The following is a 26092-nucleotide window of genomic DNA, read 5'->3' on the forward strand; positions in this document are numbered from 1 at the left end:
AAACAATTCGACAACGCCAAGTTCAGGAAATTCTATGTAGAACTCCAAATTCAGCCATGTTTCTCTTCCCCAGGTCATCTCCAAGCCCATGGCCAAGTTGAGGTCACCAACCGTTCTCTCCTGAAGATCATCAAAACCAAGCTGGAAGTTGCTAAAGGACTGTGGGCTGAGGAATTACCCAATGTACTTTGGGCTTACCGCACCACCGCTCGGACTCCCACTGGAGAGACCCCCTTTCACCTAACGTATGGCGCTGAGGCGGTAATCCCAGTGGAAGTTGGTCTACCAACCCCAAGGGTTTTACACCAGAATCCAGAACTAACCGAAAAGCTGCGTCGGGCAGACCTAGATCTGATCGAAGAACTTCGAGAAACCACCGCTGTCAGACGGGCCTCATACCAACAGAAAATGAGAACACACTACAACCGCAAAGTCAGACCGAGGGAATTCGCTGTGGGGTACCTTGTTTTGTGAGAAGTAACTCTTGCCACCAAAAATCCAACTGAGGGCAAACTGGCAGCCAAGTGGGAAAGACCTTAGGTTGTGAAAGCCAGACCACGTCCAGGCACTTACCGACTTCAAGACATGGAAGGTCAAGACCTCCCCCATCCTTGGAACGCTGAGCATTTGAAGCGCTATTTTCATTAAAAGTTGTATTTTTGTATTGTTCAATTGCTGTATTTTCTTTTTGACAATCTGCACACTTGAATGTTCTTATTTTCTCCTCATATGGTGTAAATCTATAATCTAATGGGCTACACTTTGTATGACAGCAAGCTTATATCTCAGTTATCTGTGGCATTCCAATAACACTTTGATTGCAGCCTCAGCCAGACTGAGTATGAAGAGCTCGGCCAAACCGAGTCACTTAAAGCCTCATCCAGACTGAGCGCAAAAAGCCTCAGCCAGATTGAACATGAAGAACTCGGCCAGACTGAGTCACTTAAAGCCTCATCTAGACTGAGCGCAAAAAGCCTTAGCCAGACCGAGCATGAAGAAATCGGCCAGACCGAGTCAATTAAAGCCTCAGCCAGACTGAGAGCAAAAAGCCTCAGGCGAACCGAGCATGAAGAGCTCGGCTAGACCGAGTCACTTAAAGCCTCAACCAGACTGAGCACAAAAAGCCTCAGCCAGACTGAGCATGAAGAGCTCGGCCAGACCGAGTCACTTAAAGCCTCAGCTAGACTGAGCATGAAGAGCTCAGCTAGACCGAGTCACTTAAAGCCTTAGACAGACTGAGCACAAAAAGCCTCAGCCAGACTGAGCGTGACGAGCTCGGCCAGACCGAGTCATTTAAAGTCTCAGCCAGACTGAGCACAAAAAGCCTCAGCCAGACTGAGCATGAAAAGCACGTCCAAACCAAGTTACTTCAAGCCTAGGCCAGACTGAGCCACCATTGCAACTTCATGATCATAAGCATAGTAGCCATATTTAGTCAAATTCTAGTCTAACGTTTTCCAAATCAGACTGCTTCCTTGCTGGGTCAAGATTCACAAACTTCATATCTTTAACACTCTTACAAGTTAAACTTCACTTTATATTGAGTTTTCCTTACAGTCACTCTGCATTGAGGTTACCGTACATTTTAAACTTCACTTTACATTGAGTTTTCCTTACAGTCACTCTGCATTGAGGTTGCCTTACATTTTAAACTTCACTTTACATTGAGTTTTCCTTACATTTTGCACTTCACAATGATTTATACACAAGCCTTATACAAGTCACCATTCTCATTCATTTCAGATGCACAAACAAAAGCGATAGCATGAAAACACGACTCAAAATTTTATTTATTCACAAACTTGTACATAAGTTTATTACAGCCATTCAAAAACAAAACAAAACAAAACAAAACAACCAAAACTCTAAGTACATATTTTCTCCACTCCACTCACTCATCTTCTTCACTTGAGGCGAGATCTTCCTCTTCAATGCCCTCATCTAGGGGGGTCTGGGCCACATCGTCTTCGTCAATTCTAACACTGCTGAAGTCTATGTCTGGGAACAACTCTTCCGCTTTACGCTTGAACATCTTCCAGTCAGTGTCCCAGAATTTAGCCATTTCGTGTTTGTAGAAATTCAACCGCTGGAAGCTCTGGATCACTTCATCTTCGCTCCTCTTCAAGCTCCCAGCGGTCGTCCCCGACAGACCAGCCTCCCCAACCCCCTCTCTCGCTAAGTTACTGGAGCAACATTGATAGCCATCTGAAAGCCAGCAGACACCTTAAGATCAGGGTATGCTGCCCTTTCAGAGGCTGCCTTGGTTTTTTCTTCTGCCAACTCCTTCTCCAACCTCGCCTTCTCCTCCATTGCCCTAGCACGCTCATCTTCCAGCTCCTTCTGCAGCCCAGCAATCTTCCGGTCTGCTTCATCCTTTTCTTTGATCTGCTGGGCGCGTAGTTCTTCATTGTCGGTCATAGCCTCTTCAAACCGCTCGGTGGCGACCGTGCAGGCATTTTAAGCATCCTCCAGCTTCTTCTGCTCGCCAGCCAGCAGGAACTCAAGTGACACTACCTTGCGGCGTTCGTCCTCTAGCTTCAACTTGACCACAAACAGCTCAGCATGGGCTCGAGCGGCAACATTACGCTGCACAATCGCCAACACCTCCATCTTCTTCGCCTTCTCAGCCTCCCCTAACCCCTTGGCACACGCACTCCGCCCAGCCCTCCTCTAACCCACACTCTCCCTCTTGAAATTTTCAAGTTGGACCTTCACCTGCCCCAACCTCTCCCTCTCTCTCCTCAATTCGCCCTTCGCCACCGCCGCCTTATTCAACAGGGCTCCTGCTAAGACAGCCGCCTCCATCTGGGCTGAGCACAACCCCTTCATCAGCTCAGCCTCAGTATAACCAGCCACTGAGCGAACGGCTGCGTCTTCCACGACCCCCAAGAGGCGGTCTGCAGCCATCCTGGCCTCTCTCCCTTCCCCTTCCACTCGCCTAGACACCGCAGGGACGTGGTAGAAAGTGGTCTTCAACCCAAGCCTCTCTCCTTCAGGTTGGGACGCTAGACCCTCCTGTGGTTGTGGCTCTTCCCTTGGCTCTACCCGGCTCTACCCTTGGCTCAATGCCAACCCCACCACTTTGTATTTGCTCCCCAAAGGCTAGTCGCCCCACTCTCTTCCTCTTTGGCCGCCCCCTCTAACCCCATTTCAGGGGTCCCCTCTGCCTCCCCCGCCGGAGGGGTCTGCTCCGTCGTCGCTTCCTTCCTCCTCTTCAAGGCAGGCTCCTCTTCACTCCTCCTCACTCTCCTCTTCTTCTTCACCACACCCTCCATCTCTTTGTAGGCTCTCTCCTTCAAAGGATCAACTGGGGGCAGTCGTGGCTCAAATCCACCTAAATCCTTTTCCCCCAGGGGTTTGGGGCGCGGTCGGATCCTCTCCCTCGCGATCGGCTTCGGCGATCGGTCTACTTGGGACTCTTTGAACTTACTGGCTTTGGTGAGGATGGTCATATCCTCAGCCTCTTGCGCTTTCCTTCTCGCCTCTAACTCCGCCGGTCCCAGGTCTCCACCGATCGACTGAGGACCCAACCCTGCCGCAAACAAGGCTGACAGCTGAACAAGCTCGTCCCATCTGGTACCCTCCTTCTCCCTCCATTCCTTCACCTTCTTCAATCTCGCCTCTGCTGCTGCCCCCAGTTTTGGCTCCACAGACTTGGTGGGCACTTTCCAAACTGTGCGCACTCCAACCCCTCTGTTGGCGGACACATAGAACCACCGCGGTCTCCACCCCTTTATCGATGACGGCAACCCCGCCACTAGTCCCTTCCCTGCCACCGCCTGCAAAGTGACCCAAGTCTCTTGCTGCCCCGACGCCTTGTAGTACGCAAAAAACTCGTCCACCGTCATTTCAGCCCCCCCGTTCACCTTCGGCCACGCGCTCGCACAGGCCAGCAAAATTTTCCACGCATTGGGCATCAGTTGGCCTGGAGCTACCTCCAACCAGTTCAACACGTCCACCACTATCTAGGGTAGGTACAACCTCAAACCCCCTTTAGCGCCTCCTCGTATAGGGCGAATTCCCCCAGTCGAACATCGGATGCCTTCTCCTTTGATTTCGGCATTCTCAACTCTATCTCTGCGGGAATCTGGTACTTCTCCCGCATACCCTCCAGCTCCTTCGCGGTAATGATCAACTTATCGGCCTTTGTATGCCAGTGATCTAGCTCCACCTGGCTGATTGGCGTCGGCGTCGCCATCATTGTGGACGCACGAGGTCGCCCCGACAGCTCCCCCCCACTCTCCACTCGCCTCTCCGTCCTATATTACTCCGCCAAATCCACCATATCGTCATCCCCCAATGGATCAACCCTGGCGTTTGCAGCATCTTCTTGGGCCATTTATGTGGTGTGTCTACGAATAGCTTCAGATGCTGGTGTGAGATAGTCTACAAAATGTCGCAAGGGTGTATCACTAGCAACAAAGGAGTTAACACTTGGAACGTTTTGATTTTTTACAAAAAGGTAGGTAAAACGGATAATACCAAAAGCCCAAGGCTTGCCCGTATTCCAAGGGTCACAATTAATTTCCGCCAGTTTGAAAAAATTTCAACAGTCCGCCAAAACTGTCTTTTCAACACCCTAAAATGCCTTAACGTTTCACTTATTACCCAACGCCTAACCTCCCCCACTACGAGATTCTACCACGTGTACGACCACGATACACTGCCCCCTTCCCTTCCCTGTCTATTCCACTTCATTTTAACACGTACCACGCCGCCTCTCAAGCCCCGCGCCGCTTCACCACCCTCGCGGTCGGCCCTCCTCATGGTCGGTCCCTCCACTAGGCCACCCTTCACGGTCGGCCCTCCTCATAGTCGGTCCCTCCACTCGGCCACCCTTCGCGGTCGGTCCTCCTCATCGTCGGTCCCTCCACTCGGTCACCCTTCGCGGTCGGTCCTCCTCATGGTCGGTCCCTCCACTCAGCCACCCTTTGCGATCGGCCCTCCTCATGGTCGGTCCTTCCACTCGGCCGCCTTGCGCGGTCGGCCCTCCTCATGGTTGGTCAACCCTCTCACAACCCTCATTTTCTTCATTATTTCCTTCGTTGGACTAAAGCTGCACTTGGAAGTGGAGGACTACTGACATGGGTAGGCCCACAAAGGCTATAGCCCACTATGAACAACCCAAGCCTACCACTTAGGGCCCAATACATAATTCAATCAATAAAGCCTAGCACTGCAGAAGCCGCACACAGCAATAAGAGCCAATAGCATCAAGACACACGGCAAGAGAAGGGCAAGTCACATCAGCAGACAGAGATCTGTAAAGTTATTGCCACGGCACATTGCCATTAATGAGGCCCCTTACAGCATTTATTGCGATAACCCCTCTCCGTTGGGACGGCACGCCCTCACCCTGAACAAGGTAAGCTACAGCATAGACTTTCGGCCATGGTGACAGGTCGGAAAGGACAACGAAATGATTACCAGAGGATATAAGCAGACGTCGAAGACAAGAAGAAGGTTTTCTATCTCTAATCTAATTGTGTATTCCACTTCTCTCTCTAACTTGCTCGTCGGAGGGTTCGCTGGGGGACTCCCCGTTCCCCGTTGAACTCTTGTGCAGGTCTTCCGGTGGGCTTAATCACTCGAACATAGGCTTGAGGAGCGTGGATCAGTCCGACCCGTTCCTTCTGGAACGAACAGTATCATCACTATCTATCTCTTCCTCTGTTATCCATCTCTCTGACCAAAATTTGAAAAATTATCCATCTGAATTTCATTCAAAAGAAATATTAAATCCGAACCAAATACGAATACTGCTGGAGCGATTTAAGATCAGATCCAAACCAAACTGAAGCCAGTCAAACTCATATCACTACAAATCAAACCACTTCAAACACAAATCTAAGAGATTCAGACCAAAAGAAGGCTTCAATCTATATATATATATATATATGTATATGTAAGATTTATTTTACAAGAGTCATTTGCAGAACCATTTGATACAATATTCGCCAGAATATATATTTGATACAATATTTGAAAACAATTTAATAAATCAAACCCACTGTGCGTTCCAAAAAAAAAAAAATCATGAATCAAACTCACTTTGTGTGTCCCATAAAAAAACACAGATCTTACTTCATGAATCAAACCCACTCAATTTTTTTTTCGGCGAAGGATCTTTGATGATCTATAAAGACGTTTCAAGAAGATTCGTTTTCGGAGGTCAATCTCTTCACGACGATGCAGATTGGAACAGATCTGAGACCATTGGAGCAGATCGGAGAAAGATGACCAAGTTTATCAGCTTCTCTATTTTTGGTGAAGAGAAAGCTTTAATTGATGCATTTGAACCTGCAACTATGACTGTGAAGGAGATTAGTGGAACAGTTTATGGAGTTAACATTAAGGTCTTTGAGGTTTTTGTAACTCAAAGATCCCATGTTGTTCAGCAATCCACTGGAGACGCTGTCGGTGATCTGTGAATGATGAGTACGAGTTTGATGAACCCGTTTCTCTTGTTGAGAACCATCCTTTGTGTCATAAAAACAGAAAAGGCATAAAAGCAAAAGACGAAGAAGGAAAAAGAAAAAAAAGAAAAAAAAAATTGGTCCAAAACGACGTCATTTTGGACCGCCGCAGATAACCACGGCAGACTATCCGGACTCCCCATTCCCACCCCCACCCCACATACAGGTAGGGTGGGTGATTTGTGAAGAAAATAAAAAATAAAAATAAAAAATCCCTAGTGGGGGTCCTTATCTTTTTCCTTTTAAAATATAATCTTGTATACGGTTTAATTTTTTTTTTTTATGATTTCAAAAAATTTATTAAAATATAAATTATATAAATGGGTAATTGCTTATATGTTTGGGTTTAATTTTTTAAGAATAAAAGTGAAATATAAATTATATAAATGGGTAATTGCTTATATGTTTGGGTTTAATTTTTTAAGAATAAAAGTGAGTTTTTATAAATATAAAATTACATATTTAGACAATCTACACTATAGAAGTCTTAGATTTTCCCTCTTTCACATTACGAACAAAAACGTAACACTTTAATGTAACACTTCAACGTAACCTACTAAAAAACTCTTTAATATACTTTTCTTAAATGTAAAAATACAACACTAACAAAAACTCCTTAGTGTATTTTTTTCAAAGGTAACACTCTAATGTAACAACCAAAAAAAAAAAAAAACTCTTTCGTGTACTTTTTCTAAACATAACATTCCAATCAATGTAATTCTAAACGTAACACTCCAATGTAATATACACAAAAATACTAAAAAAAACTCCTTATAGTGTATTTTTTCTAAACATAACACTCACAGTTTGAAATTATATATTTGTCCAAAACTTACTAAAGAGTTTTTGTACTCCTTTTGAAATGTTTAAAAAATTCCACATCCTTTTAGAATGTTTGAAGAATCATATATTTCAAACCATTTTTGTACCTTACCAAATTTGATTTCTATATATTGTGTATCTTACCTTTCTAGCACAAAAGGAAAAAAAGAGAAAGAAACATAATAAAAATAAGGGTATAACCATAAATTTAATTTTTAAATAATATATTAAATCTACCTTTCTAAAATTAATAGGACTAATTGGTCTGTAAGAAAATCTTTGAGACTAAATAGATTACCATTATTCAATGTAACGCCCCGAAATTTATTCAACATGAACTACCCACACTAATGAACATTCGCTAACCAGTAACAATAATCCTTCCATTTTCACATATTTAATAAATGAGTTTAATACAAAAGTTCCACATGCGGTATACATTCAACGAAACAAAAGAATGCATGAATCTATAGCATGTGAAGCATCTAGTCTCAAAATAATAAAATGTCCTTAAGGGCTTACATCTTCCAAGGCAATAGGCCGGTTACACAAAATGGTCTCTCAGACCCATACCAAATTAGCCCTAGGCTTTACAAAATATTACAATAAAAGTAAGAGCAAAACTACTCATCATCAAAACATATCCACGCCCACGCCCTTAGCTCGGTAGGATCACCACATCTTTACCTGCACCAAAGTCCCCTAAGGTTGAGCATAAAGCTCAGTAGAGAATTCTCACAAAGTATATACAGTTATGCAACTCCCAATGTAAAATGCATATGCAATGCCTTTATAAGGAAGAATTTCATTTCAATGCTCAACTTGAAACCTTCCATGTTAACAATGATATTTCACAATCTTAATAATTTCGAAACTTCCATTTCATTTAATCAATAGGAGCAGTAAATACGATACTGGTAATCCCTAGGCTGGTATCTACAAGTAGACTGTACAAGTACTACCAAAATGTCATTTTTACCGACCGGAAGGCTCGATACCTATCCGCGCGGCTTTCTAGTCTTTCACCATGGGCTCTCAGGCCAACTTATCAAGTTCAACTACACCCCCTATCCGGACTTACCATGTATTTACCCCATAACACATTTTCATAGTTCTCATTATAATGTAATCTTTCTCAATGTAAACGTTTTTCCAACTCATGCCAAGATGTACAATAATGATGATAAACCAATTGAAAACATGATGCAATAATTACTATTTCATAGTATTTCTCTATTTTCAAAATATCGTCACAACAATGACAATCAATCCCATTTCTCATTTCTTCCTTCCAAAACTAATTCACAAAATGCCCTTGTGCCTTCCATTTATGGCAACAACAACTCTCATCATGCACAAACCACAATAAGTTAGCCTCTTCGAGGCAAAACAACATAATTCCCATGGTTTACAATTTTAACATTTCATGGCACATAATCATTCATCATTTTCCAACAACACATGTTCAAGTAATTTAACAAATAGGTTATAATAACATCTCATTCATCTTTATGACACAAACTAGTAAAGGATTTCATAAGTATTTTCGTGTTTTCCCAAAATTTCCAAATTCTAGGATTTTTCTTCAAGACAAACACCTTTCATTTCTTGTTGAAAACCGTCATCAAAACATTTTTCTTAGATCAACAAGATGGAACCCTCAAAGATTGCCCAAAATTTTGAAAGTTTAAAGAAAAACCCTCTTTTGAAGAAAATCTCTATATTTTTTAAATCACAAAGTTGAAATCATCAAAACTAGAAGAAAACTCTTAAATCATCAACATAATAACAAAACTAGTATATATAACTCAAGAATCCCTACCTCAAGGTCTTTGAGAAGTTGGAGAAGAGAAACCCTAGTTTAGATGGATGATCCTACACTTAACACCACACCAAGAGGAGCCCTAGTTCTTGAGCTTCAAGATTTAGAGGAAGATGATGAGGATCTTGGCCCAAAGATTCCAAGAATCAAAGTGTTTTGGGTGTTTGAGGGAGTTTTCTAGAGAGAAGGGGGAGAAAAATAGGGTTTAGAGTGAGAGAGAAATGTGTAAAATGAGTGATATATTCGGACCAAAAAGGGAGAGAAAAACAGAGCTCGCACTGCCCAGAATCCTGCACATGCGACGCCCTTCCCCGCACGTGCGGAGCGCCCTCCTTGCACGTGCGGCCCTCACCCCCGCACGTGCGGTGGTCCTTCCCGCACCACCTTCCGCACCTGCCTTTTAAGCAATGTGCAAGCCTCCCAAGCCTTACCCCTTCCCGCACGTGCGGCCCCACCCCCCGCACGTGCAGTCCCGCCCTGCGACCGCACGTGCGGCCCTGGCCCAGCAGCCCAGAAATTTCTGACTCGCTTCCAGGGCGCTCCGGACCTGACCCCGCACTTCCTAGAACGGGTGAAATTCAATCATCGAAGAAAAACAAGAATAAGACTTTAATTGAGCACAACCTCCGAACTTTCCAAACCCAACGAGCAAAAGAGAATGGAGTGAAGAAGAAAGAAAAAAAAAAGAAAGGGAAAAGACTCGGTCGTCACAACCTCCCCACCATAGAAAATTTCATCCTTGAAATTTGAACTCACTAATCAAACGGAGAATTTCAACAATTATAGCTACACCATCAACATTTATCTTGTATATTTGTTTATATAAGACATATGAAATAAAACATCTATAGCAAAACATTATTCCTTCACAATCTCATGCTCAAATTAACAAAACATACAACATGTTTTCCACATTTTAACACTTTTCCCTTCAACACAAGGGAACATTACATTTAAAATAAAGCAATCAAGCATGCTCAAATAAATCCGGATACTTGGAGCGGACTTCCGCCTCCCTTTCCCAAGTCGCTTCCTCAACCCCGTGGTGCCTCCACAACACCTTCACTAACGGTATGGTCTTACCACGCAACACTTGCTCCCGGGTATCTCAGATTTGAACCGGCAGCTCCTCGTAAGAAGTGTCCTCATCTACCTCCAAATCAACCCAATCTAACACATGAGAAGGGTTGGGCTCATATTTCCTAAGCATAGACACGTGAAACACATTATGAACCCCCGAAAGTTGTGACGCTAAAACTAACCGGTATACCACTTCCCCGATTCTCTCCAATATCTCGAAAGGCCCAATGAACCTCGGAGACAACTTCCCACTCTTGCCAAACCTCATCAAACCCCGCCTAGGTGAGATCTTAAGAAACACGTGGTCACCTACCTCGAAAGATAATGGTCGCCTCCTCTTATCGGCATAACTCTTCTGTCGGCTTTGTGCCGTGGCTAATCTCTTGCAAATGAGGGCAACTTTCTCGGTTATCTCCCTAACAATCTCCGGACCCAACAACGGTGCATCCTCTACCTCGGCCCAACAAACCGGTGATCTACATGGTCGGCCATACAGGGCCTCAAACGGTGCCATCTCTATGCGATAACTATTGTTGTAAGCAAATTCAATCAACGGTAAGTGCCTCTCCCAAGACCCTTTGAAATCTAGGACACAAGCTCTAAGCATATCTTCCAACGTCTGTATAGTACGTTCCAATTGCCCATCGGTTTGAGGGTGATAAACGGTGCTACAAGTCAACTTGGTTCCCAACGCCTCTTGAAGGCTTTGCCACAACCGAGCGGTAAAACAAGGATCCCTATCAGACATAATAGTTACTGGAACCCCGTGAAGTCAAACTATCTCCTTAACATACAACTCTACCAAGTGCTCAACTGAATCGCTAGTACGCATGGGAATGAAATGTGCAGACTTGGTCAATCTATCAACAATTACCCAAATGGCATCATTGCCCCGCTGTGTTCTAGGAAACCCAACTATGAAGTCCATAGTAACGTACTCCTACTTCCATTCGGCTATTGGTAAGGGTTGTAACAAATCCGCTGGTCTTTGATGCTCGGCCTTCACTTGTTGACAAGTAAGGCACTTGGATACAAAGCCCAGATGTACCGCAAGGCGTGAATAATGAAACTCTCGAAGCACTTCCTCTATACAAGATTCAGGCACAAAAAGACGATCAAGATAACGTACACTCTGATCCGAGTGAATGTTCAAACCCTTCTCTTCCTTCCCATTAGACATTCTATTATGGATTAACTCTATTTCCCGGTCTCCCCGTTGCGCTTCTACAACTTTGCTAATCAAGGTAGGTTGAGCACTCAAGGCAAACAATGTTGCGCCCACTTCAAACTCACCCAATTGCAATTCAAACTTGTCGACTTCACCCAACATAACCCACTCCCGAATGGCCACACTCGCCAAACTGCCCACGGTTTTTAGACTTAAGGCGTCGGCCACTACATTAGCCTTCCCCGGATGATAGTGTAACTCGAAATCATAATCTTCTAAAAATTCCATCCATCTCCGTTGGCGTAAGTTCAAGTCTTTCTGGGAGAACAAATACTTCAAGCTCTTATGGTCGAAGAAAACTTCAAACTTTTCACCATACAAGTAATGCCTCCAAATTTTCAAGGAAAACACTACTGCGGCTAGCTCTAAGTCGTGGGTAGGGTAATTTTTCTCATGGGTTTTCAATTGCCGTGAGCCATAGGATTCCCCTCTTGCATCAAAACACACCTAAGCCCATCCCGAGACACATCACAAAAGACGGTGTAACCCAAGCCTCTCTCCAAAATGATCAACACTGGTGCCGTAGTCAACCTAGTTTTGAGTTCTTGGAAAGACTTCCCACAATCCTCACTCCATACAAACTTAACCCCCTTCCTGGTCAACCTAGTCAAAGGTGCGGCTACTCCAAAGAAGTCCCTCACAAAATGCCGATAGTACCCCACCAATCCCAAGAAACTCCGGATCTCAAAAATACTCTTAGGTTGCTCCCAATCTTGTACCGAGTCTATCTTCGTAAAATGTACAATTACCCCCTCACTTGACACTACATGGCCCAAGAACTTCACCTTAGTGAGCCAAAACTCACACTTCTCAAATTTGGCATACAACTGATGCTCCCTAAGCAAGTCAAGCACTACCCTCAAGTGAGCCTCGTGTTCCTCCTCGAAGGTCGAATAGATTAGGATGTCGTCTATGAAGACGACCACAAAATGGTCCAAGTACTCCCTAAAAATCCGGTTCATTAAATCCATGAAGGAAGCTAGTGTATTAGTCAGCCCAAATGGCATTACAAGGAACTCATAATGGCCATAATGCGTACGAAATGCCGTTTTCTGGATGTCCTCTTCCCGGACTCTCAACTGGTGGTACCCTGGCCTCAAATCTATCTTCGAAAAGCAACAAGACCCTCTAAGTTGATCAAACAAGTCGTCTATTCTTGGTAAAGGGTATTTGTTCTTAACGGTAACCCAGTTCAACTTGCGGTAGTCGATGCACAACTGCAACGACCCATCCTTCTTCTTTGCAAAGAGAGCTGGCCCTCCCCAAGGTGACGTGCTAGGGCGAATGAAGCCCTTATCTAACAGCTCTTAGAGTTAAATCTTCAACTCATGCAACTCCGCGGGTGCAAATCTATGCGGCGCCATAGAAATTGGTGTCGTTCCAGGCACTAAGTCGATAATAAACTCAATCTCCCGGTGGGGTGGCAAACTAGTAAGGTCCTCGAGAAACACGTCTGGGTATTCACACACTACCCTTGGCAACTCAACTCGAGTCCCGTCACTCTTATTATCCAGGAGAGTAGCAAGAAGACCACTAAGCTCGTTCCTACTACGAGGATCAAACACCGGTGACAAGACCCTATCAACCCAGTCTCCCAGAAAGTAAAAACAATCACCACCCGAGGTGCACGCAGTCACCCTCCGATGAAAACAATCTATCACTGCCCGATACGAAGACAACCAATCCATGCCTAGGATGACGTCAAAACTTGACATGTCTAGCAACACAAAACCAAACGGGAGTCTACGCCCGACAACCTTTGTCTCACAACCATGACAACCCCGATCTAGGTCAACTGTATCCCCAACTGGAGACTCTACTCTGAGCAGAGATGCTAACTGTGTCACCTCTAGCCCTAATGTAGATACGAATGCAGCAGATATGAATGAATGAGACGCACCCGTATCTATCAATACGCTAGCCAAAGAATTACACACAATAAAAATACCTCTCACTACCGAGGATCCTAGTAACTGCTCTGGCGCGGTAACTACATATACGCATCCATGTGGCCTCTGCTCAACCTGCTCATCCCTCGGAGCATAGGCCTGCTGTACTAATTGAGCTGAAGCAACTCCTTGACGAACTCATGAAACCTGAGCTAGATGAGCCTGCTGGTGGCTCTGTGTCTGCCTAGACCCTGAAGCGCCAGACGCGCCTCCCAACTGAGGGCAAGCTCTCTTCATGTGCCCTAACTGACCGCACTAATAGCAAGTAGGCCCCTGACCCCTAGTCTGAAACTGACTCTGAGATCGGTTAGGTGGTGGTGGCGGCAACATCTGCTGTCCTCCCTCATTCTGTGGACATGCAAAGGCCTTGTGGCCAGGTTGGCCACACTTGAAGCAAGAAAACCCACTCGGTGTACTCTTTCCCGGGCCCGCACTAGGCAAAGGGAAAGTGGATCTAGACTGCTGCGGCTGAGACTGGGATGAAAAGGTGTTTCTGCTCTTCTTGTTAGGCCTAAAGTCCTCTTATGACCCTTGGCCCCTAGACCTCGAATTTCAAAGTCTCTCCTCCTCGGCCTCCACAATAATTTCCACATGTACGGCTCCCTTTACAAGGCGATCATAATCCAGAATCATGTTCCCGGCAGCCTTGAACAAAATCTTCGTCCTCAACCTCTACTCAAACTCAAAACAACGGCACTCCTCCGTCACTACCAATTTCAGTGCAAACCGGGACAAACTAGAAAAGGCCGCTTCAAATTCGACCACAGACATATTCAATTGCTTAAGGTCCTTGAATTCCTGCCTCAATCTCTCTCTAGCCGTGGGAGGTAGGTACTTGTCTTGCAAGGCCGTCACAAATGCCTCCCATGTTGGTGCTATTCGACCCTTGGCATATTTCCACCATTGCCCCGCATTCCCTTTGAGGTAGCAACTCACAAGAGTCATCATCAACTCACTATCTTCTATATGAAGCATCTCAAAAGTCTTTACCATTTGCTCTAGCCATTCATCTGCTTTCTTTGGCTCGGGGCCGCCATGGAATTCATCCGGCTTGGCCCGCGAAAACTCCCCCATGAGGAAGCTTGCCCTTGTCTCCGCAACATTCTCCCTAGCTTGGGTCTCCGCCCTAAGTATGTTCATGGACTCCCTCAAAGCTCACGCCATCTCCCGGGCTAGAGCCCCCATTGCGGCTTGGCCGACTTGTCCTGGCACCTCTGCTTACCCCACTTATTCAGCCATATTAGGTTGGCCTACACCCTCTTCTTGCACCAGTATTTCATGAACCGGCACCTCATGTACACCCCGGCAACCTCGACCTCGCCTTCCACCCCTACCACCTCGTGTTTGAATCCTTCCCGACATCCTAATTGAGAATTAAGATAAACAATTTAGCACATCATCCCAAATATGCTCACAACTTGCCTCACACGTTAAATTATAGCAATTCCATACACCTTATCACACAAATAATTTAATTCACTCCACAAAAGTACTTAGTTACATAAACACATACGAATTATCCTTTAGTGATAAGATTCGTCCCATGAGAAACCAAGAATTCTTAGTAGAACGAGTATTGATCAAGTACCCTTCTAATAAGACCTCAAGGAATCTAACAGACGCAAACAACATCCCAAAAGTCTAATCTCATACCCACATAATCACATAAACATACTATCACATAATCACAAATAAACAAACATTTCCTAATCATGCAAAATGAACCCATTGTGGTATGGAAACCACTTCCCACAAGCCCCAAGAATTCAAACCCGGTAGCTTTGATACCAAGTTGTAACGCCATGAAATTTATTCGACATGAACTACCCATACTAATGAACATTCGCTAAACAATAACAATAATCCTTCCATCTTCACATATTTAATAATGAGTTTAATACAAAAGTTCCACACGCGATATACATTCAACGAAACAAAAGAATGCATGAATCTATAGCATGTGAAGCATCTAATCTCAAAATAATAAAATGTCCTTAAGAGCTTACATCTTCCAAGGCAATAGCCTGGTTACACAAAATGGTTTCTCGAACCCATACCAAATTAGCCCTAGGCTTTACAAAATATCACAATAAAAGTAAAAGCAAAACTACTCTTCATCAAAACATATCCACGCCCTTAGCTCGGCGGGATCACCACATATTTACCTGCACCAAGGTCCCATAGGGATGAGCATAAAGCCCAATAGAGAATTCTCACAAAGTATATACAGTTATGCAACTCCTAATGTCAAATGCATATGCGATGCCATGTAATGCCTTTATAAGGAAGAATTTCATTTCAATGCTCAACTTGAAACCTTCCATGTTAACAATGATATTTCACAATCTCAATAATTTCGAAACTTCCATTTCATTTAATCAATAGGGGCGATAACTACGACACTGGTAATCCCTAGGCTGGTGTCTGCAAGTAGACCCTACAAGTACTACCAAAACGTCATTTTTACCGGTATTAATCGGAAGGCTCGACACCTATCCGCGCGGCTTTCTGGTCTTTCACCATGAGCTCTCAGGCCAACTTATCAAGTTCAACTACACCCTCTATCCGGACTTACCACGTATTTACCCCATAACACATTTCCATAGTTCTCATTACAATATAATCTTTCTCAATGTAAACGTTTTTCCAACTCATGCCAAGATGTACAATAATGATGATAAACCAATTGAAAACATGATGCAATAATTACTATTTCATAGTATTTCTCTATTTTCAAAATATCGTCACAACAATGACAATCAATTCCATTTCTCATTTCTTCCTTCCAAAACTAATTCACAAGATGCCCTTGTGCCTTCTATTTATAGCAATAACAACTCTCACCATGCACAAACCACAATAAGTTAGCCTCTTCGAGGCAAAACAAGATGTTCTCAACATAATTCCCATGGTTTACAATTTTAACATTTCATGGCACATAATCATTCATCATTTTCCAACAACACATGTTCAAGTAATTTAACAAATAGGTTATAATAACATCTCATTCATCTTTATGACACAAACTAGTAAAAGATTTCATAAATATTTTCATGTTTTCCCAAAATCCCCAAATTCTAGGGTTTTCCTTCAAGACAAACACCTCTCATTTCTTGGTGAAAACCCTCATCAAAACATTTTTCTTAGATCAACAAGATAGAACCCTCAAAGATTGCCCAAAATTTTGAAAGTTTAAAAAAAAAACCCTATTTTGAAGAAAATCTCTACATTTTTGAAATCACAAAGTTGAAATCATCAAAACTAGAAGAAAGCTCTTAAATCATCATCACAATAGCAAAACTAGTATATATAACTCAAGAATCCCCACCTCAAGGTCTGTGAGAAGATGGAGAAGAGAAACCCTAGTTTAGATGAATGATCCTTCACTTAACACCATACCAAGAGGAGCCCTAGTTCTTGAGCTTCAAGATTTAGAGGAAGATTATGAGGATTTTGGCTCAAAGATTGCAAGAATCAAAGTGTTTTGGGTGTTTGAGGGAGTTTTCTAGAGAGAAGGGGGGAGAAAAATAGGGTTTGGAGTGAGAGAGAAATTTGTAAAATGAGTGACATATTCGGACCAAAAAGGGAGAGAAAAACAGAGCTTGGACTTCCCAGAATCCCGCACGTGCGGTGGTCCTTCCCGTACCACCTTCCTCACCTGCCTTTTAAGCAGTATGCAAGCCTCCCAAGCCTCACCCCTTCCCGCATGTGCGGCCCTGACCCAGTAGCCCAAAAATTTCTGACTTGCTTCCTAGGCACTCCGGACCTGACCCCGCACTTCCCAATATGGGTGAAATTCAATCACCGAACAAAAACAAGAATAAGACTTTAATTGAGCACAACCTCCGAACTTTCCAAACCCAACGAGCAAAAGAGAACGGAGTGAAGAAGAAAGAAAAAGAAAGAAAGGGAAAAGACTCGGTCATCACATTCAATATTGGATTTATAGGTAAATTTTTAAAAAAATAAATAAAAACTTGGGAAAACTACACTTACACCCCCTCAAGTTTATGTTTAATACAGATTATTCTCTCACATTTGAAAAATTATGTTTCCTTCTCTGAGGTTTGTAATCTCATTATAAATTGCCCTCTGAATAACTTATGTCATATCCTAAAATTTTCCAAATGATTATTTTGCCTTTTTTCCTACAATTTCTTCTTTCTATCATCATGACTACATTCTATAACTTCACATCATTAAATTATACCTGAACATATTCTTATTGAGTGATGATATACAAACATAAATTTTATATAAAATTTTCAAACACAATGATATAGCTTAATGGTGACCTTTCACTTTAAAACAAAACACCCATAAACATGATTTATATTTACGACAACATCATCACTATCACAATATTTTTATGATATTTTTTGTATAAATTTTTATATATGAATACAATTTTTCATTTTTATTTTTACCATTATTTTTCTTTCTTGTCTATTCACCCTCATTTATTACAGTATTATCAAATACCGTCATTCACATTTATTACAGTATTACTGAATTTTTTTTTTTTTTTTTTGTATTTGGTGAATTTTTTTTATAAAAAAAATTACAAAATAATATACTTCTTAAATATATCTAGATTAGATGTATCTAAAAAATATAAAAATTACTTAAAATATTTTTAAAAAAATAAAAACAAAAAATAAAGAAATTAAATTTTTTGTGTGAGTTAAACCAAAGAAGATGATTGTTATTTCTTATGAAATGAAATGAATAAAATATCAATATTATTTTATTATTTTATATATAGAAAGGCTAAGGGACAAATATGTCATTTTAATCAGACAGAAGGTACGTATAATTTTTTAAATGTGATGAGGGATTTGCATTAAATAGAAATCTCAAAAGATGTCAGTATAATTTATCCTAAAAACTTTATAGTTTAATCATTGTAATAAAATAAATTTTTAATTTTTAACTATATCAATATAAACTTTAAATTTCTAATTTAATTCCAATTTTAACCATCTGTTCATCGGAGTCAATTTATTTAACGGAGAGAAACTTTTAGAAGGTACATGACATTTCCTCATTTATTTTTTTAATTTGATGTCAAATTCAATTTCCATCACAATTACACTAAATCAAAACAACAATTTATGAGCAATCATAGACCATAAAGCTTACATACATTGGAACCCTCCTCCCCTTCCCCCTCCCCCTCCCCCTACCCACACCTTCCTTTTCAAGGAGAGAGTATTTTATCTAATGGCTACATCATGTAATCAAAATAATATAGTGTAGACTTAAGAAATCACTTATGCTTGGCTCAGGGTGTTGAATAGTGAATCATATCAAATCTCAATTCCACTTTTATCACATGACATCACGTTATTTCAATTACAGTAGTGATTGGTACCACTAATTTGGTATCACTAAACCACCACTGATGAGATGAAAAATCAAAAAAATAAAAATACAAGAGCAAAACATCCCATCATGTGAGACTCATACCAACATTAGTGTCACGACCCAAACCCGCCCCTAGATGTTTAGGCACTGCCCCTATGGGTTTAGTACCGTAACCGGCCAGTAATCTGAGATTACCGAAGGCCTGCTTAACAGTAAAACAGTAATACAGAGTACAGGGGCTGGCGGAAGTCAAAACAGTAATTAAAAGATATCCAATGAGCTGTGTCAGTCTATATGCAAAAAGACTTTCCATAACATATTCACATTCAGATCCAAAAATAGTATATACATATATCATATACAGTCATTCGGGTTAGGAACTAAGTCCCTACCATAACAGTACAGTACAAATATCATTCAGTCTATACAGTCGATACAAAACAGAGACAGAAAAGGGAGAATCCAAAACACCCCGAAGCAGCCTTAGCTTGGCAGCACTTGGAACCTCAAGGTGAGGCACGATGGTTGGCTTGACAAAACAAGAGCTAATCCAACGCTCCTAACTCCGATCCGGTGCCTGAACACCTACATATATATATATATATATATATAAACAGTAAGCTAAAGCCTAGTGAATAACATATGCGTAAAGAGGTTAAGAATGAATGTCCTTTCAGTATTGAAAACAGTCGTTTATTAGTATATCAGTCATTCAGTTTGTGGTTCATAAGTCATGCCATAACAGTCATTCATAAATTATAATAGTCATATGTGGTACATCCAATAGCAAAACAGTGCAGTAGGTCTTAACAGACCGAGCAGTCAATGATGGCCATCATATCAGTAGACAATAGTGGTTACAACATGGGAATCGATAGAGATCTCTGTAACAGTAGCAGTAATAGTTCAGTAACAGTAAATTGCTATGAATGCCACGAATACAGTTCACAAATAGGACAAACATTCATTCAGTAAACAATGTCATTTCATAAAGCAGTATAATCATTTGTTCAGAAAATAATCTCAATTGAATATATCTTTACTACATTGTTACTCACAGAGCACTAGGCTATAAGCAGCTAGAGCGCCCTCGGATGCCAACCCTACAGTTATAGAACGAACACACACTAAGCTACACAGTTGGGAAATAATAACTTAATCTCTAATTTGCCTCGGTGTGGTTCTACATCAATATCCTCATTAAAATGCCTTAAACTAGGCCTATGGATGCCTAGGATGGAATGAGGATGCAAAGATGCACTTTAAAACACTTTCCAAAATTTTCAGAAAACAGGAGTCCCGCTCGAGCGTGGCTTTCTACGCTCGAGCGAACATGCAGACAAACGAGCTCCGCTCGAGCGTGACTTCCGTCGCTCGAGCGGACTGCAAGCTACAGTAAAAATACTGGATGCACAAAAATCACGCTCGACGTGCGCTCGATCCACGCTCGAGCGTGAGGCACAAGTCTTCGCTCGAGCGTGAACTCTCTCGCTCGAGCGGACTGTAAACGCATGCAAAGTACTGGATACATGCATTTCACGCTCGAGCGCCACTTTCCTCGCTCAAGCGGACTGCATGAACACAAGGCGTACGCTCGAGCGTGGAGTTCCTCGCTCGAGCATGAGTCTAAAATCTGGAATTTCTAAATTTGAACCTCAAGCTCAAAACTCAATTCTAATGCATCAAATTCGATCCTTTTGGGCCAATTTTCTGGAAAACACTTGTAAATTCATAGTATAACATGATTCAAAGATCAATTTGTAAAATCAAGGCCCAAAGGTGAGTCAATTAAACCCATTTTCAAACAAAACTTCAAGAACATGAAGTGTAAGCAACATGCAAGAATTTAAACAACTTTAAAGCTTCAAATACTTGTTCAAAAGAATCAATTTCCTCAAGAACATGTTGAATTCATGAACTATACTCAAGATATGAACATGCATGTAACAAATTTCATGAAACAACTTCAAAACCTTAATATAAGAGCATGCATGCATGATCTAACTCTCAATTCAACATTGTAAACCAAATCTAGACTTAGATGACTAAATTACCATGAGTCATGCAAGACAATACATAAATACATCAATGAGAGGTTGAATTGTCTACCTTAAACCTTGTATTTCAAGTGTAGAAGCTCAACTATGCAATTCTCTCTTCAATCCTCTAAATTCAAGCAAGGTTTGTAGTTGAACTCAAAGTCTCCAACACTCTAGTTCTCTCTCACGTTTTTGGTCTCAAAGAATAGGGAACAAGTGATGCATCAATATGTAATAGGCTTCAAACATGAATTGATAAGTGGCCCACTATCATGGCAATTTGGTGAATAAGTCCAACTCTTGTAATTTAACTTATTAATCCAATTTAAACATACCAAATCACATTTCAATTAAATATATCATAAAATCACATAAATTCTTACTAGCATAAAACATTAGCCAATTTCAGATTCGACTGCCGATAAGGCCTTCAATTTGCAATTTAAAACATAAAACATGGATAGATAATTTAGTAGTCAAACAGATAGACATGCATTTAAACTAATACACTCAATCAATCAATTCAAAATTTCAGTCAATCAGTCAGTTAATATGCTTAATCATTGATTAGCACTAATCAGTGGTGAGGGTTGTCACAATTAGAGCTATTAGTGCTCCTCTTTTAGTGGTCTCACTCATTTTTCTTTCAATTATGCAATGAACCCATAACATAAAATGTTTTCTTGTTATTGTGGGGATCAATTCCTATTTAGTTTTAAAAAGGCAATGGCTGGCCTCCAGTCTACTATTTGGATTGAAGGGTCCAGTTCAGTCCATTAGACTCATATTTGGATCCCTTTTCAATAATTCGAACCGTTCATATTTTAAAATTTGTTGGATACATTATCCCTGTAAAAAATCACATCAATCGGATAACGGATACTATGTATTCGAATCACTTTTTTATGAACCGTTAATTTTTCGACCATTCATTTTTTTTGTAGATAAAAGTGATCCGAATACATAGTATCCATTATCTGATTGATGTAATTTTTTACATGGATAATGTACTCAACAGATTTTAAAATGTGAACGGTTCAAATTATCAAAAAGAGATCCAAAAGTGGGCCCAATGGGTCAAACTAGACCGGACTGTCCCAGATTTAAACTGGAGACAGTACAAACCCTTTTTTAAGAAGTAATTCCAACTTTAAGAAGATAATCAATAATCATTTTTTCATTATAATTTGTGCCAAATATTAATATCATGTAAACTGAGAATCATACCTCATCCTCCTTTAAAAAGTCCTGTCCTCCTTCAAATATGTAATTGATCCACTTAATGATGTTTTAATTTATGAAGTGATCTATGGTAGGGATGCAATTTGGGCGGGGTTCGGTGGGATTGGGAGTTGTCCAAGCCCAATTTAAATTGTGCTGAGACCTGTTCAGGCTCGTCCCGCTCGAATTGTAACCCGAGGTTGTATGTCCAAACCCAATCCGAGTTAAACTCGAGTTGCCCGAATTACCCGAATTGTAAATGAATTTCAAATTTATTTTTTTGTAGCTACATTATTAAATTATTAAAATTTGACTCTATTTACACTATTTTTTTTATTATAAAAAATTATTAATACCATCAAAACAAATAATTTATATAATGTAAGAGAGATGCCGCTATAGTAGTCTTTACAATTTATGAGTGAAATAAAAAATAAAAAATAAAAAGGTAAGATTTTATGTTATTTGTATATATAATATATATTCAATATGATTTAATAATTTAAATTACTTTAATATCATGTAATGGCTAATAATTTATATGTATATTTAATTTTTTATATATATGTACATGTATAATTTGGGTTTTGGGTTGCTCAGGTTGTTTGACTTCTTTGCTCAAGCTCACCCAAATTTAATTTAGATTTTTAAATTTTTGTCCAAACCCATACCGAATTTAAAAATATCTTGTCCAAGTCCTAAAAAAATTCCGGTTGGGTTCGGGTTGAACCCACTCAAATTGCACTCCTAGTCTATGGTGCTGTTTAGTACAGTATATTATAAGTTAAAAGTTAATAATCAGAAAGCAAAAATCAAAAGCACCCTTCCACAGCTTCTAAATAATCAGTTTTTCTTAATTTATTTAAGTTATTTCTGTCTAAAAAACTGTAAGCAGAAGTTGCACCAAATAGTCTAGCACAAATTCTCAAATTAAAATAAACTGTAATCACCCCTATAATCCACACCAAACACCTCCTATCTATGACCAAGTGGTTTAAGATAATTTTACATTTTGACATGGTGAACATAGAAACAATGTTCACGCAATCATGCTAAATAAGTAGAGTACTTTAAATTTCGAATTTAAAGGTTATTTGAGATGACTTAAATAAGTATATTTTTTGTTTTTTTACAAAAAGATGTGCAGAAAAATAGAAAGGTGATGTAATGAAAAAAAAATAAAAAGATAGATTATTTTTAAGTTGCTAAACTTAACCTTAGACTAGAAAGTTAAATGAATAAAAGAAAAAGAGAGGAGAAGTGAAAGAAGTATAAAATTATTTCTTCTTTTACTCTACTACTAGTCCCACAAATCCAAAAAATTCATACACATTAGTAATGTGAACATTCCAACACTCCTATGATTTTCAGATTGGTGAACATTATGATCAAAAGACTAGATTAAAAACTAATTTTTTTATTTTTTTTTTAAATGTTAAAAAATAAAAAGTGATGTGATTAAAAAAAATTAAAAGTCAAAAAATAGCCTTTAATCTCTTTGCCAAAAAAGCCTCAATATTCTTTCTACTTCTAAGTTGGGAATTTTCTAACCCAGTTACCATGTTTTGACTGGGAGCATCTATTTCCATATACATATTCCTCTATGTGCAAGTTCTTACTCTAGTACACACACTAATTTAATTGGGAGCTTCTATTTACACATCCACCTTCCCCTCTTTGCACACACTTCATAAAAATTATTTTTATTATAAATTTTTTTCAGGTAAAATTATTATTATAGACATCAAATAAATCCATTCGGAAGTTGATTGTCGAAAAAATAATAAAAATTCGGAAGTCTACTTCCGAACCAATTGTTTATTTTCGGAAAGCTACTTCCGAACCAATTGCTTATTTTCGAAAATCTACTTCCGAACCCATTATTTATTGAAAAAGATGTGTAAAGAAGGGAATGAGTGTGTGTAAATAGAAGCTCCCAATTTAACTTCAAAAGTTTAATTTTTCGCTCAGTGGACATCTTCTTATCCCCAAAATGCCCTTATCTTCCATTCTAAACCCCAACTCCCAAACCACCATAGTCATCAACCGCCAATTGCTAGCACCGGTCTTTCCCAACCACCCCTAACCCTAACTCACAAGCTACCACAGTTGCTACCTCCCACTGTCACCACAAGTATCAATGTTGGCATCACCTCTTCCTCTCCTCGTCTTACGCCTCCTCCAGCTCCGTCCATTCCCAATGCCAGTCGCCATCTCCAAACTCTCTCCAGCCCTCTCTTCTCCTACCGACGCGAACACTGCAACTCCCTCCTTTCGAGATCTCTCTATCTCTCTCTCTCTCTCTCATCCGAAGAGTAGGTAGTGTGATTGTAATGGTGGAGATCGCAACAATAAAGGGTTGCGAGCGGTGAACATTGTGACAGGAAGGAGTTGCAGGAGTACAAGAGGCTCGATAAAGATAAGGAGAACGGTTGGTGTGGTTGGAGATGAGGCTGACAGCTACGGCGGCAACGGATGACAGTTGGGTTTGGGATAGGAAATTAGGTTATGTTTGATTCACAACACTAATAGTGAGGTATTAATAATCCTATTAAATTAGTGTGGTATTAGTTATCTCACCCCTACCCCATTACTAATAATCTTACAAATTTGTTGGATTAATTATCCATTGGATTAATAATCCTAAACCAAAATGTCAAAACAAACATAGGATGATTGGGCCCACGGATTAATAATCTCAATCCTATGCTTTAATCCTTCCAATCAAACATGCCCTTAGGGTTTGAGAATTAAGGTTCTGGATGACAAAGATAAGAATATTTTGGTAATTTTGTTTGAGAACAAAAATGTAATATCAAAAACATTTATTAAGGTCAAGTTTGACTAACCTAAAAAAGTGCACTTATTTCATCTTTTTATCTTTTTTGGGTCACATCAATCAACATCTCCTCTCTATTTTTTATACACAAAATACAAAAAATGTACTTATTTAGTCTTCTCAAACTTGGCCTAAGTGTATGGACTGAGTGAATTTGGCAGGGGTGAGTATGATTCGATTTGGTTCGATTTTAAAATAAATCAAGATCAATTTATTACTTATAATTCAATAAAATTTAAAAATCAAATCGAATCACGAAAAGTTTGGAATCAAACCTAACCAAACCAAAAAAGCGCGATTTAATTTGGCTTGAAACTCCGTCTTTTAAAACTTTTGTCATCATTGTAATATAATCACAACTTGCTCAAATATCAAGTAATATATCATTATTTTACAACCAAAATTATATAGAAAAATCTACTACTATTATACAATAACACACTTATAAACAAATGGTTAACAAATTATGAATATAAATAAAATACTAATACTAAGATACTTAAGTTTCTATGAAAAATAACAAATTATAATACTGTATATATCTAAACGGTCTAATTTGATTTCAAACCAAAATCATAACTATAAAATTACAGATCAAATTGTGAAATATGATTCATCTATTTTAAGAATCAAAACCAAGTCATACATAAAGAAAACAAAACCAAACAGTTTGATTTGATCTGAATCAGATCGATTATCAATTTTTTTCTCATCCCTAGGATTTGATGTCCGGAAATAGAGGCTCCCGTTCTGATTGCATCTTGCAAATTGTTTGTACTTTTCAATTCAAAGTTTGAAGTTGGTTGATGATATAAAATTATGCCACTAATAACTCAAGTTTGAACCTCATGGGAAAGAATTTGACCACACGTGCGAAGTATTGGGCGCATGTTAAGAATAAATGTAATTGCACGTGTCTAACTTGTTTATAGAGGGTTGTGCAAGGTCAAAGATGACCACATGGTGTTTACAGGAAGGCTACCAAGTGCATCAGTTTAATTATTTGAATCTGAAATTCAAATTTTTGAACATAATTGTCATTCAATTATGCAATAGAAACACAATTCATTACATCATGCACAGAAGTTAAAAGAAAACAAAACATATGATAAAAACTTCTAATGCTAGCATGTACAAAAAGAAACAACTTTCGGCCAGTTACATAAGATGCATACCCAGCTGCCAGCACAACCCCCCAACAAAATATTATACAATGCTTTTAGATCCCGAATTTGTAGAGAAAAGAAAA

The 26092-nt window shown here is 40.1% G+C and overlaps 1 protein-coding gene across 1 annotated transcript; it reads right to left on the reverse strand.

The window, feature by feature from the left end:
• Window positions 1-14049: 14049 nt before the first annotated feature.
• On the reverse strand, window positions 14050-14517 carry LOC145824234 (uncharacterized). Its single transcript, XM_082923859.1, has one exon. The coding sequence runs from the start codon at window positions 14515-14517 to the stop codon at window positions 14050-14052; it is 468 nt and encodes a 155-aa protein (XP_082779985.1).
• Between the last annotated feature and the right edge of the window lie 11575 nt (window positions 14518-26092).

This window comes from Camellia sinensis, chromosome 4, assembly GCF_055761805.1.
Source record: "Camellia sinensis isolate YWXY chromosome 4, ASM5576180v1, whole genome shotgun sequence".
Classification (NCBI taxonomy): Eukaryota; Viridiplantae; Streptophyta; class Magnoliopsida; order Ericales; family Theaceae; genus Camellia; species Camellia sinensis.